The sequence below is a fragment of the Halichoerus grypus genome, chromosome X (assembly GCF_964656455.1).
Source record: "Halichoerus grypus chromosome X, mHalGry1.hap1.1, whole genome shotgun sequence".
NCBI lineage: Eukaryota > Metazoa > Chordata > Mammalia > Carnivora > Phocidae > Halichoerus > Halichoerus grypus.
This window is the reverse complement of record NC_135727.1, coordinates 76,281,149-76,296,964: the sequence shown is the minus strand read 5'-3', so window position 1 is coordinate 76,296,964 and position 15,816 is coordinate 76,281,149. Positions and strand designations below refer to the sequence as shown.

Below are 15,816 nucleotides of genomic sequence, written 5' to 3'. Positions count from 1 at the left end.
GTGCTCCAATCAAAAGACATAGGGTGTCAGAATGGATACAAAACCAAGACCCATTTTACATGTTGGCTACAAGAGACTCATTTAAGACCTAAAGACACCTGCAGATTAAAAGTGAGGGGATGGAGAAATATTTATCATGCTCATGGATGTTAAAAGAAAGCTGGAGTAGCTATACTTATATCAGACAAACTAGATTTTAAACTGAAGACTGTAACAAGAGATGACGAAGCGGGGGAGCACCTGGGTGGCTCAGTGGGTTTGGCATGTGGCTCTTGATTTCAGCTCGGGTCATGATCTCAGGGTCGTGGGATCAAGCTGTGGGCTCTGAGCTCAGTTGGGAAAATGCTTGAGATTCTCTGCCTCTCCCTCTGCCCCTTCCCCCCATACACTCTCAGTCTCTCAAATAAATAAATAAATAAATAAATAAATAAATAAATAAATGTTTTAAAAAAGAGATGAAGAAGGACACTATATCATAATAAAGGGGTCTATGCAACAAGAAGATCTAACAATTATAAATTGTTATCCCCTTGACTTGGGAGCACCCAATATACAAAGCAATTAACAACAAACATAAAGGAACACATTGATAATAATACAGTGATTCTAGGGGAATTTAACATCCCACTTACATCAATGGACAGATCATCTAAGCAGAAAATCAGCAAGAAAACAATGACTGAATGACACACTGGACCAGATGGACAGAAAAGATATATTCAGAACATTTCATCCTAAAGCAGCAGGACACATACTTGTGAAATGCACATGGGACATTCCTTAGAATAGATCAAATACTAGGTCACAAATCAGGCCTCAACAAGTACAAAAAATTGAGATCATACCATGTATATTTTCAGACCACAATGCTATGAAACTTGAAGTCAACCACAAGAAAACATTTAGAAAGACCACAAATACATGGAGGATAAAGAACATCTTACTGGAGAATGAATGGGTCATTCAAAAACCAGGAAATTAAAGAAGAAATACAAAAAATACATGGAAACAAATGAAAGTAAAAACAGGATGGTCCAAAATCTTTTGGATGCAGCCAAGGTGGAAATAAGAGGGAAGTATATAGTAATACAGGCCTACCTCAATAAGTAAGGTAAATCTCAAATAAGCAAACTAACCTTACACCTAAAGGAGCTAGAAAAAGAAAAACAAATGAAGCCTAAACCAAGCAGAGGAAGGGAAATAATAACGACTGGAGCAGAAATAAAAGATGTAGAAACAACAACAACAACAACAACAGAAACCAGTAGAACAAATCAATGAAACCAGGAGCTGCTTCTTTGACAAAACTAATAAAATTGATAAACTCCTAGCCAGGCCTATCAAAAAGAAAAGGGAAAAGACCAAACAAATAAAATCATGAATGAAAAAGGAGAGATCACAATCAACATCACAAAAATACAAACAATTATAAGATAATATTATGAAAACTTATATGCCAACAAATTGGGCAATCGGGAAGAAATGGATAAATTCCAAGAAACATATAAACCATCAAAACTGAAAAAGGAAGAAACAGAAAAGCTGAAAAGACAAATAATCAGCAAAGAATTTGAATCACACATCAATATCTCCCAACAAAGATAAGTCCAGGGCCACATGACTTCCCTGGCAAATTCTACCAAACAGTTATTTTTTAAAAGATTTTAATTATTTATTTGAGAGAGAGAGAGAGCGAGAGAGAGAGAGCAAGAGAGAAAGTATGAGCAGTGAGGAGGGACAGAGGGGGAGGAAGAAGCAGACTCCCAACTGAGCAGGGAGCCCGATGCCAGGCTTGATCCCAGGACGCTGAGATCATGACCTCAGCCGAAGGCAGATGCTTAACTGACTCAGCAACCCAGGCGCCCCTTCTAACAAACATTTAAAGAAGAATTAATACCTATTCTTCTGAAACTGTTCCAAAAAACAGAAATGGAAGGAAAACTTCCAAACTCATTCAATGAGGCCAGTATTACCTTGATTCCAAAATGTGACAAAGACCCCACTTAAAAGGAGTATTACAGACCAATATCCCCGATAAACATGGGTATAAAAATTCTCAATAAAATACTAACAAAATACTAGCAAATCAAATACAACAGTACATTAAGAGAATTATTCACCATGACCGAGTGGGATTTATTCATGGGCTGCAGGAGCGGTTCAATATTTGCAAATCAATCATTGTGATATACCACATTAATAAAAGAAAGAATAAGAATACTCTCAATAGATGCAGAAAAAGCATTTGACAAAGTATAGCATCCATTCTTGTTAAAAAACCCTCAGCAAAGTAGGGATAGAGGAAACATATCTCAACATCATAAAGTCCATATATGAAAGACCCACAGCTAATATCATCCTCAATGGGGAAAAACTGAGAGCTTTTCCTCTATGGTCAGGAACAAAACCAGAATGTCCACTATCACCACTGTTATTTAACATAGTACTGGAAATCCTAGCCTCAGCAATCAGACAACAAAAAGAAAAAAAAGGCATTCAAATTGGAAAAGAAGAAGTCAAACTCTCACTCTTCACAGATGATATGATATTTTGTGTGGAAAACAAAAAGACTCCACCCCAAAATTGCTAGAACAGATACACAAATTAAGTAAAGTTGCAGGATACAAAAACAATGTACAAAAATCTGTTGCATTTATATACGCCAATAATGAAGCAGCAGAAAGAGAAACCAAGGAATTGATCCCATTTACAATTAAAGCCCAAACCATAAGATACCTAGGAATAAACCTAACCAAGGAGGTAAAAAGATTTGTACTCTGAAAACTATAGAACACTTATGAAAGAAATGAAGATGACACAAAGAAATGGGAAAACATTCCATGCTCATCGACTGGAAAAATAAATATTGTTAAAATGTCTATACTACCCAAAGCAATCTACACATTCAATATAATCTCTATCAAAATACCACAGCATTTTTCAGAGCTAGAACAAATAATCCTAAAATTTGTATGTAACTGCAAAAGACCCTGAAGAGCCAAAGCAATCTTGCAAAAGAAAGGAAGCATCACAGTTCCAGACTTCAAGCTATATTACAAAGGTATGGTCGTCAAGACAGTATGGTACTGGCACAAAAACAGACACATAGATCAATGGAACAGAGTAGAACACCCAGAAATGTACCCACAACTATATGGTCAACTCATCTCTGGCAAAGCAGGAAAGAATATCCAATGGAATAAAAGACAGTCTCTTCAACAAATGGTGTTGGGAAAACTGGACAGCGACATGCAGAAGAATGAAACTGGACCACTTTCTTATACCATACACAAAAATAAATTCAAAACGGATGAAAGACATAAATGTGAGACAGGAATCCATCAAAATCCTTGAGGAGAACACAGGTAGCAACCTCTTTGACATTGGCTGTCACAACTTCTCACTAGACATGTCTCTTGATGGAAGGGAAACAAAAAAAAATTTAACTATTGGGACTTCATCATGATAAAAAACTTCTGCGTAGTGAAGGAAATAATCAACAAAACTAAAAGGCAACTTTCAGAATGGGAGAAGATATTTTGAAGTGACATATCTGATAAAGGGTTAGTATTCAAAATCTATAAAGAACTTATCAAACTAAACACCCAAGAAACAAATAACCCAGTTAAGAAATGGACAAAAGATATGAAGAGACATTTCTCCAAAGAAGACATCCAGATGGCCAACAGACACATGCAAAGATGTTCAACACATCACTCATCATCAGGGAAACACAAATCAAAGCTACAATGACATATCACCTAACACATGTCAGAATGGCTAAAATTAACAACAGAAAAAAAAATTAGGTGTTGCCGAGGATGTGGAGAAATGGGAACCCTCTCGAACTGATGGTGAAAATGCAAAGTGGTGAAGCCACTCTGGAAAACAGCATGGAGGCTCCTTAAAAAGTGAAAAACGGAGCTATTCTACGACCCAGCAATTGCAATACTAGGTATTTACCCAAACAGCCCCCTGATGTTTATAGCAACATTACCTACAAAAGCCAAATTATAGAACAGATCAAGTGCCCATTGACTGATGAATGGATAAATAAGTTATGGTATATATAGACAATGGAATATTGCTCATGCATAAAAAAGAATGAAATCTTGCTATTTGCAATGACATGAATGGAACTACAGAGTATTATGCTAAGTGAAACAAGTCAGTCAAGAAAGATGAATACCTAATGATTTCACTCATATGTGGAATTTAAGAAACAAAATAAATGAAGAAAGAGGGAAAAAAGAGCGAGACAAACCAAGAAATAGACTCTTAACCATAGAGGACAAAGTGATGGTTATCAGAGGGGAGGTGAGTGGGAGGGATGGGTTAAATAGGTGATGGGGATTAAGGAGTATACTTGTGATGAACACTGGGTGTTGTATGGAAGTGTTGAATCGCTATATTTTACACCTAAAACTAGTGTTATACTGTATGGTAACTAACTGGAATTTGAATAAAATCTTAAAAATAAAACGTATTTCCATGCAATGACTTATATGCCTATGTTCAGAGAAACATATTCATAGAAGCTGAAAGGTGGACACAATCCAAATGCTCATTAATTGGTCAGCAAATGAACAAAATGTGGTGTACCCATACAATGAAAAACTATTTGTCAATAAAAAGGAAAGAAACAGTGGCATATGCTACAATGTGTATAAGCCTCAAAACCAACATGTTAAGTTATATGCAAAGTCCTGTAATGGCAAATCTGTAGAGACAGAAAGTGCATTACTGGTTGCCTGGAGCTGTGGGTGGGAATGGAGATCAATTTAAACTGGGCATAAGGGCTTTTTATGGGATGATGGAAATGTTCTAAAATTGTATTGAGGTGATAGTTGTACAACTCTGTAAATTTACTAAAAGCCACTGAATTGTACACATAAAATGGATGTTTTCTACAGTATGTAAATTACAACTCAATAGAGCTGTTAAACGTATATCCTCCAATGAATTCTTACTGTACTCAGAATTAAATTTAATGCACAACACCGTCTAAACCCAAATTCTAAGCTCTTTCTACTCTGTTCCTGTTTCTCCAGGAAAATAAATGACACACCAGAAGGCTTGTGTAGAGGAAATAGATTTTTAATGGAGTTGGACAATGGAGGTACCCAGGAGGACTAGGGAGGGGGTTAATGATGAAACAAAAAATGCAGATATGTTACCCTTGTGATTAATTGCCTTTACTATGCTCTTCACATTCAGTATCTAATGCCCCACTTTCTATGCTCTGTCCAGTAACTGGATAGTTTGGGCTAAGATTAAATTTAAGGAAAATGTCCCTCCTTTCTCTAACCTACAGAGTAGACATCATGCTAGTTTCTTTCTCTTCACATTTTCTTTTTTTTTTTTTTTAAAGATTTTATTTATTTATTTGACAGAGAGAGACATAGCGAGAGAGGGAACACAAGCAGGGGGAGTGGGAGAGGGAGAAGCAGGCTTCCCGCGGAGCAGGGAGCCCGATGCAGGGCTTGATCCCAGGACGCTGGGATCATGACCTGAGCCGAAAGCAGATGCTTAATGACTGAGCCACCCAGGCGCCCCTCTCTTCACATTTTCTATCAATCAAGTGGACAAAGAAAGTTTATTAAGCAAGTACCATTTACTCCAACAGTGTGCTGGATCTTGTGGGTGACTGATGAGTAGACCTCTTCCTTCAAATAAAAAATTGTGACCCAATATAGAAAATAGAACAAATTGTAACTGTTACGGCTGAAATGGAAGTGGGACCCCCAGAGTCCTTATTCCCTCTTCAAATCCAACTCTGCCTGACTCTATTAGAGTGGCCCGTGATATACCTCCATGGAACTCCCAGGGCTCCTCAGAGAATATTTCAAAGCTACCAATCAAATTCATCCTCTTCATTTCAGAGATGATGAAACAGATGTCCAAAAAGAGCAAAGAACTAGCCCAAGAGAATGCAGCTATGGTCCTCTGGGTCCTCTAAATGTACAGACTTACACATGAAGCAATTTAAAATCCAGATAATTATACACACAAGAGCTTTCTGGAGACTGTCACAATTTCATACTTCTCCTGTAAACTCCCCGTCATCCATCACACTGCTTTGGCCATAAGCAGGGCTCAGCAGTTACATTTGGAGTGACAATATGAAACCAAATAGGTAGTAAGTTTAGGGTATTGACTGTAATTTAAGTAGCCTCAGAGAAAGAAAGACATTACCATGGGGGGGGGGATTTGATTCATTCAGTCAACATTTATTAAGAGTCTATAAGTGCCAGGAACTGAGAAGAAATTGAGTGTTCAGAAAAGTTCTGTTTAATAATAGTAGGTGTGTGTATGTGTGTGTGTCTCCTATGTTCCAGTAATTGTGCTAGGCATTTTATATGTCATCTAATTTAATCCCCATCATGATAATATCAATAGGTATGTTTAGCTTCATTTTTACAGATGAAAATTCTGAGGCTGAGAGAAGTGGCTTGCCAAAGATCACAAAGCCAGTAAGTGGAGACTCTATTGTGGTGAGCCTAATCAACCTTGCCACCATACCAAGGAACTTTCCTCATATGATAGATCTCAAGCGACAGAAAATAAACAAATGGAGGTGAATTCTTGTCCTGGTGTAGTCACCAATTTTCAGGGTGAAACAGGGCATATCATGGAACCTCCTGGAACCTTGGAAATTCCACCTGAGAAGTAGAACTCAGTGTAGCCTTGCACAGAGGTCTTAGATGACTCCATGAGGTAGAACCTGTGGCATATTTGGCCTTACAAGTGAGGAAAGCATCCAAGTCATTAAAGATGTGATTTTATGTGGAAAGCTTTATAATGAAATCCTCCCAAGAGGCTAAAGTGCACCAGGTTTGACCACAGAATCACAGGAAAACAACAATATACTTCCTTAGGGTTACCCACAATCACTGGGGTCATAGTCTTTCTTAACTGTTGAACCAGGATATCTGACCTTCCTAGGCCACAGCTATCCAGACAGAATCCTGAGTCAAAACAAAAACCACTCAGCTGGCTGACTTCTTTCCAATGGCTTTTTGCTGGCTAACATGGAGTAGGAAGTGTAGAGAGGAGGGGAGGTTCTAGGGCAATGGAATATTCATTCCTGGGCCAAACTTGGCAAGCTCATCTGTCATCCAGCTTCAGAGGTGACTTAGTCCCAATACTCACACAATAAGCAGGGTAGGACAGCTGGGACGTGTAGAACTTGAGGATGGGCTGATCAAGTGAAGCCACTGGGTAGTGAAGATGGATGGAAAACTGCACAGATTTGTTGATGAGCTACGAAAATGGTGAGAAGTGGACAGATTCAGAATATATTATATAGGTATAACCTACTAGGTCTTACTAATGCAGTGGTTTTCCAAGTGTGATCCCTGAAAATAGTAGTAACACTATTGCCTGGGAACTTGTTAGAAATGCATATGCATAGGCCCCACCCCGATCTACTGAATCAGAAACTGGAGATGGGACCCAGCAATCTATTTCAATGGTCCTCCAGGTAGAGCCTGATGCAAAACCAGTGTGCTAATGTTTGATTAATCACTACGCTATTGTTTCAAAAAGAAAGAGGGAGGGATGAAGAATGATTCCAGATTTGGCGTTGGGGAGACATTTACTACTGATGGGGTAGACTAGGAAAGGAGAATGTTGCTGTGGGAGTGGAATTGAAAGTTCTGTTGGAGGTTGTTTGAGATGCCAGTGACACATCCAATGGGGTTGGTTAAGTGGGAAGTTGGATATATGAGTCTGGAACTCAGGGGAGAGATCACAGCTATTCACCTTAATTCTAAGATCCTTGAGAACATGTCTAATTTACCTTAATGGTCCCCACAGAATATACCAGTCCAGTGTAGGGCCCAGAACAGGTGGTTGGTAAATGTCACTGAATGAAGAAAGGGGAGCAAGCTTTTCCTGCTTTCTCTAGTAGCTAGAACACTCCCTAAGTATCAAGTGTTCCTCCATTTAATATTTATTTGCTCATCTGGGAAAACAGCTACTCTGAGAAAAGCAGATACCTTAGAACAGTTGAGTTTAAAGACTTTCTTACAGCTCACTGACAAATGTCAACTCCTTCCCATTCTCTTTCCTGTGATCAGCATTGTTTGGCTTGACTTACCCATATCTAAATTCCAGAGGTACCAGATCTCCTGTAACTGGCAGTTGAGTGAGCACTGAGGCTGTGTAATTTCTCAAGCTAGGTGACAGAGGAGCCTGCTGAAGCTGCCAGAGCAATGACTGAATGAAGGGAGAAAGGAAAGGAGATACATGCCAATTCAAAACTTGATAAGACAGAATAACCTGAGTGCAATAATAAAGCTTCCTGTGGGAGCCCAAAAAGGTAGTGATCCATTTGGACTGGCGAATTTGGAAGGTTTTGGACAAGAAGTGGGGTTTGTTCTGGGTCTTCCTTGAAGAATGATTAGGAATTACAGGCTTGGAATGAGGGAAGGGTGTTCAAGGAGGGATTGACATTGGCAAAGGCCTGGGGGAATAAAAGTGTATAAGAGAGCAAGGAACGTTCATGTAGATAAAGGAGAGGTTGAATGAAAAGGAGTAGTAGCAGGTAAGATTGGAAATGTGGGTCTGGGCCAGACATGTGGGGCAGAGGGGCATGAATGCAACAAATGTATGCAAATATCTGTCCAGTAGACATACAGTAAGAAATGACCTACAGCAAGAAATGATTTTCATAGTGTGACCCAATACACACATACATAGATAAAAACTTGAAACAAAAGTTTCTGAAAAGAATACTTACCATTTCTTATGTATATATGATGATATTTTCTATCATATTTTGTTATTTTAAAAAATGTTTTACAGGACTGGGACAAGATGGTGGAAGAGTAGGGGACCTCATTTCATCTGGTCCCTTGAATTTAGCTAGATATCTATTAAATCATTCTGAACACCTATGAATTCAACCTAAGATGTAAGAAAAGGATTGCTGGAATTCTACAAATAGAAAAGCAACCACTTTTTGCAAGGTAGGAGGTGTGGAGAAGAGAATCACGGAGGATATATTGGAAGATAAAGGGTGGGGGGGAGGGATCCTCCATAAGACAGTTACCAGAAAGTGATATAGCCCCTGAGTGCAAAATCAGAACTTTTAGAAGTCTGCTCCAGTGAGAGATGTCCCTGCCTGAAAGGTGCTCAGGTGGCGAAGCAGGGCAGAATTCTAGGTGGGACAGTGTGGTCTTAGGATTCTCAGGGTAACAGAAAGAATGGGGGTGCCTGAGCTGGGAGAGTTCCCAAGCATTGGAGCAGGGAAATCGGCTCTGGTCAGCAAGTCCAGGAGTGGGCTGTCATCTCGGTTTGCCATAAACCACAAGCTGTGGCATGATCAGGTGACCGTTCCCCATGTGGTGGCCCTGCAAAGGGCAGAAACGTGGCAACCCTCCTCCTTCCCCTGGGAGTGGGGGCAGGGAGCACCAATGATTGGGCAACTGCTCTCAGTGTGAGGGCCCTGCAAGTGGCAGGCCCTCTGTGACCCTCCCTCCCCCGGGAGGATCAGTGAGGGTACGCACAGCAGTAGTCTGCAGAGTTTAGTGCACACAAAAGTGAAGACTGCTTTTCCCTGAGGGTTTACTGAAGAGAGGGGGCCCTGATCTTTCAGCTCTGGGGCTGGAGATTGGGGTGCCACCATTTTTGTTTTCATCCCTAAAGCAGCTCAGAAAGCCTTCAGGGAACAAAAGCCACATAAAGCAACCTGGAGCAGCTTACACTGAGCATAGTCCCTGGAAAGGAGCAATGCAACTCCGCCCAGGCAAACACACCTGAGATTCAGTGCAGCAGGCCCCTCCCCCAGAAGACCAGCTGGAACATCAGGCAAATACCAAGGTTACAGAGCACACAGAACTGCAAAACTCCAGCGTTAGGGGAAAATAGTATACAGAATTTGATATTTTTTCCCCATGATTCTTTTATCTTTCAGTTTAAATTTTTCCTTTTCTTTTTTTTCTTTACAAGTTTCTTATTTTATCAGCACTTAGTTTTTAAGTCTTTTTTAATTTTTTTATTTTTTAAAAATATTTTATTTATTTACTTGACAGAGAGAGACACAGTGAGAGAGGGAACACAAGCAGGGGGAGTGGGAGAGGGGGGAGAAGCAAGCTTCCCGTGGAGCAGGGAGCCTGAGGCGGGGCTTGATCCCAGGACCCTGGGATCATGACCTGAGCCAAAGGCAGCCATTTAACGACTGGGCTACCCAGGCGCCCCTTTAAGTCTTTTTTTAAAATTTCAGTTTTACCTTTACATTTTATAGATATATTCTTCATATTTGGCTTCCTATCAATGTATTCAAATTATATATATATATATATATAAAATATGTATATATGTATATATATATATATATATTTTTGCTTTCTTTACAATTTTGGGATTTAATGTCTTCTAACAAACAGAACAAAATACATGATGTGATGATTGCTGGGTGTTATATGCAATTAATGAATCATTGAACACTACATCAAAAACTAATGATGTACTATATGTTGGCTAATTGAATTTAAATAAAAAAAATACATGTAGGAGCAAGTGGATCACCCTGTTTTGTCCACCTGGGAGATTATATTCCCTCTTTTTTTCCTTTTTTTTTCTTTCTCTTTTCTTTTTTGGCCTCACCTCTTCAGATTTGTCTGATATGTATTTTGCTTGGGTCATGGTTGATAATTTTGATTTTGTTCTCTCATACATCCAGTCTACTCTGGGCAAAATGACTAGAAGGAGGAATTCACAACAAAAGAAAGAACCAGAGGTAATACTCTCTGCCACAGATCTAATTGATATGAATATAAGGAGGGGTGGGATAGGTGTGCCCATGACCAGGCAACAGCTCTCAGGGTAGTGGCCCTGTAAACAACAGTACGGAGACACTCAGCTGGGGGGGGGGGGCAGAGTGGGAATGTGCACTATCCCAGGACCGCTCTTAGCACCAGGGCCCTACAAAGGGCAGTAATGCAAGGCCCTCAGACAACCCCTGGGAAGATTGCTGTGGGCATGCACCGCACATTCTGTGGAGTTTGACACAAAAGAAAGTGAAGACCTTTTATCCCAGAGGGTTTACTAAATAAAGGGGACTGTGATCTTTCAACTCTGGGGCTGGAGAATGGGGCATGGCCATTTTTATTTTGATCCTCTAAACAGGCAAAGAAAGCCTTCAGGGGACAAAAGCCAGGCAGAGGACCAGCTCCTATTGAACCCACCCCCCCACCCCACCCCCCCAGCAAAAGGGTGGTGCAAAGCTGTCCAGGCAAAGACACATGAGAAGTACCACAGCAGGTCCCTCCTTCAGAAGACCAACTGGAAGAACACACGCACAACAAATTTACGGATCCCACAAGACTGTAAAAATCAAGCGCTAGGGGAAAACAGCATATAGAACTTGTGGAATTTCTCATGATCCGTTTATCTCTCAGTCTAAAATTTTCCATTTCTTTTTTTTTTTCACTTTTCAACTAGTTTCTAATTTTGTCAACACTTTGTTTCTAAGTTGCTTTTTAACTTTTATTTCTTACATCCACAGTTTATAGATATATGCTTCATTTTTGGCTGTTTTTCGATCTATTCAATTTTATATATATATATATATATATATATATATATATATATATATATATATATAGGTTTCTTTGCAATATTGGGATTTTTAGTGTCTTCTAACACACAGACCAAAACTCATTCAGGAATAAGTGGATCACCCTGCTTTTTCCACCCTGTGAGATTATATTCTTTCTCCCCACCAACTTTATTTTTGTTTCTTTTTTTTTTAATGTTTTGTTTTTATTTGCTTTTCTGTTTTGGTTTCTGACCGCTTCAGATTTGTCTAGTGAATATTTTGCTTGGGTCATGGTTGATATTTTTGATTCTGTTCACTCACTCATCCATTCTTCTCTGGGCAAAATGACTAGAAGGAGGAATTTGCAATAAAAGAAAGAAGTGGAGGTAATATTCTCTGCCACACACCTAACTGATACGGATATAAGATGTCAGAGGTGAAGTTCAGGATAACAATTATAAAGTTAATAGCTGGGCTTGGAAAAAGCATTAAAAGACACTAGAGAATATCATAGTGCAGAAATTAGATCTAATCAGGCTGAAATTAAAAATGCTATAACTGAGATGCAGTCTAAATTGGATGCTCTAACAGCTAGGGTGACTGAGGCAGAAGAGAGAGTAAGTAATCTAGAACACAGGTTGATGGAAAGAAAGGAAATTGAAGAAAAGAGAGAAAAACTACTAATAGCCCATGAAAACAGACTTTGAGAAATCAATGATGCCATGAAATATACCAATGTTAAATTAACTGGGGTGCCAGAGGGTGAAGACAGAGGCCAGAAGTTATATTTGAGCAAATTATAGGTGAGAACTTCCCTAATATGGGGAAGGAAATAGGCATTTATGTCCAACAGGTAGAGAGGACCCCTCCCCAAATCAATAAAAATAGATCAACATCCTGACGTACAATAGTGAGGCATATTTCAGGGAAATTTGCAAATTCCAGAGAAAAAGAGAAACTCCTAGAGCAGCTCGAGATATAAGTCTCCTTACCTACAGAGAGAGGAACATCAGAATAATATCAGACCTATCCACAGAGACCTGGCAGGACAGAAAGGGCTGGCATGATATAGTCAGGGTACTAGTAATGAGAAGAACATGCAGCTAAGAATACTTTATGCAGCAAGGCTGTCATTCAGAATAGAAGGAGAGATAAATAGCTTCCAGGACAGACAGAAACTGAAGGAATATGAGACCACCAATCCCGCCCTCAAGAAATATTAAGGGGGATCCTGTAGTCGAATTGAGAGCCCAAGAGTAACACAGACCAGAAAGAAACAGACAAGCTACAGAAACAGGGACTTTATAGGTAATACAATGGCAATAAATTCATATTTTTCAATAGTTATTCTTAATGTAAATGGGCTAAATGTTCCAATCAAAAGACACAGGGTATCACACTGGAAAAAAAAGCAAGACCTATCTATATGCTGTCTATAAGAGACTTATTTTAGACCGAAAGTCACCTCCAGACTGAAAGTGAGGTGGTGGAGAACCATTTATCATGCTAATGGACCTCAAAAGAAAGGTGGGATAGCAATCCTCATATCAGACAAATTAGATTTTAAACAAAAGACTGGAGAAAGGGATGAAGAGAGATACTATATCATATTTAAAGGGTCTATCCAACCAGAAGACCTAACATTTGTAAATATTTATGCCCCCAACATGGGAACAGCCAATTATATAAACCAATTAAAAACCAAAGTAAATAAATATATTGATAAGAATAAATTAATAGTAAGGGACTTCAACACCCCACTCACAGCAATGGACAGCTCATCTAAGCAGAAGATCAACAATGAAACAAGGACTTTGAATGACAGACTGGACAAGATGGACTTCACAGATATATGAAGAACATTCCATCCTGAAACAACAGAACACCCATTCCTCTCCAGTGCACATGGAACTTTCTCCAGAATAGATCACATACTGGGTCACAAATCAGGTCTCAACTGATACCAAAAGATTGGGATTATTCCCTGTGTATTTTCAGACCACAGTGCTTTGAAACATGAATTCAATCACAAGAGGAAATTTGGAAGGAACTCACACACATGGAGGTTAAAAAGAATCCTATGAAACAATGAATGGGTCAACACAGAAATTAAAGAATTTTCATTGAACACTTCACCAAAACTAATGATGTACTATATGTTGGCTAATTGTATTTAAATAAAAAAAGAAAGAATTTTAAAAATTCATGGAAACTAATAAGAATGAAAACACATCTGTTCAAAATCTTTGGGATACAGGAAAGGCAGTCCTAAGAGGGAAAGTACATTGCAATACAAGCCTCTCTCAAGAAATTAGAAAAATCTCAAAAACACAAGCTAACCTTACACCTAAAGGAGCTGGAGAAAGATCAGCAAATAAAGCCTAAACCAAGCAGGAGAAGACAAATAATGAAGACTGGAGGCAATTTCAATGAAATAGAAACCAGAAGAACAGTAGAACAGATCAATGAAACTATAAGCTGGTTCCTTGAAAGAATTAATAAGATCGATAAACCTCTGGCCAGACTTATGCAAAAGAAAAGAGAAAACACCCAAATTGCTAAATTCATGAATGAAAGGAGAGAGATCATGACCAATACCAATGAAATACCAACAATCTTAAGAATATATTATGCGCAACTATATGGCAACAAATTAAGCAATCTGGAAGAAATGGATGCATATCTAGGAACCTATAAACTACCAAAACTGAAACAGGAAGAAGTAGAAAATCTGAACAGACCCATAACCAGGAAGGAAATTGAAGAAGTATTCAAAAACCTCTGAGAAAACAAGATTTCAGGGCCAGATGGCTTCCCAGGGGAATATTTAAACACATGTTTAAATGAGGAAATAATACCTATTCTACTGAAGCTGTTTCAAAAAACAGAAATGGAAGGAAAACTTCCAAACTCATTCTTTGAGGCCAGCATTACCTTGATACCAAAACCAGAGAAAGACCCCAACAAAAAGGAGAATTACAGACCAATATCCCTGATGAATACGGATGCCAAAATACTCACCAAGATACTAGCCAATAGAATCCAAGAGTATATTAAAAGGATTATTCACCACGAACAAGTGGGACTTATTCCTGGGATGGAAGGGTGGTTCAACATTCACAAAAAAATCAACGTGATAGAGTACATTAATAAAAGAAAAGGCAAGAAACATATGATCCTCTCAATTGATGCAGAAAAAGCATTTGACAAAATACAGCATCATTTCTTGATTAAAACTCTTCAAAGAGTAGGGATAGAGGCAACATAACTCAATATCATTAAAGCTATCTACGAAAAGCCCACAGCAAATATCATTCTCAATGGGGAAAAACTGAGAGCATTTCCTATAAGGTCAGGAACATGACAGGGATGCCCGCTCTTACCACTGTTGTTCAACATAGTACAAGAAGTCCTAGCCTCAGCAATCAGAAAATAAAAATAAATAAAGGGCATTCAAATTGGAAAAGAAGAAACCAAACTCTCACTCTTCATAGATGACAGGACACTTTATGTGGAAAACAAAAAGACTCCACCCCAAAATTGCTAGAACTCATACAGGAATTGAACAACATGGCAGGATATAAAAATCAATGCACATAAATCAATTGCATTGCTATACAACAACAGTGGGACTGAAGAAAGAGAAATCAAGGAATTGATCCCATTTACAATTGCACCAAAAACCATAAGATACCTAGGAATAAAAGTAACCAAAGAGGTAAAGGATCTGTAATCTAAAAACTATAGATCACTTATAAAATAAACTGAGGAAGATACAAAGAGATGGAAAAACATTCCATGCTCATGGATTAGAAGAACTAATATTGTTAAAATATCTACGCTGCCTAGAGCAATCTACTCATTCAATGTGATCCCTGTCAAAATACCATCAACAATTTTCACAGAGCTAGAACAACCAATCCTAAAATTTGTATGGAACCAGAAAAGACCCTGAATTGCCAGGGGAATGTTGAAAAATAAAACCAAAGCTGGGGGGCATCACAATGCCTGATTTCAAGCTATATTACAAAGCTGTGACCATCAAGACAGCATGGTATTGGCACAAAAACAAACACATAGATCAATGGAACAGAAGAGAGATCAGAAACGGACCCTCAAGTCTATGGTCAACTAATCTTTGACAAAGCAGGAAAGAATATCCAATGGAAAAGGACAGTCTCTTCAATAAATGGTGCTCGGAAAATTGGACAGCCACATGCAGAAGAATGAAACTGACCATTCTCTTACATCATACACAAAGATAAATTATA

The 15,816-nt window shown here is 38.7% G+C and overlaps 1 protein-coding gene across 5 annotated transcripts in view; it reads right to left on the bottom strand.

Annotated features, from left to right (window-relative positions):
- Positions 1-15,816, bottom strand: part of LOC118519988 (zinc finger C4H2 domain-containing protein) — a 67,087-nt gene that overhangs the window by 41,972 nt on the left and 9,299 nt on the right. For 2 of the 5 annotated variants that reach the window (XM_078065330.1, XM_078065329.1), the window contains exon 2: positions 7,153-7,263. The exons of 2 other annotated variants lie outside the window; for them this stretch is intronic. In XM_078065330.1, coding sequence (XP_077921456.1) covers positions 7,153-7,263 — 111 coding nt within the window. Of the gene's footprint in view, positions 1-7,152; positions 7,264-8,101; positions 8,141-15,816 lie in introns of those variants that run through there. One more of the 5 variants, XM_078065333.1, reaches the window with a different exon arrangement.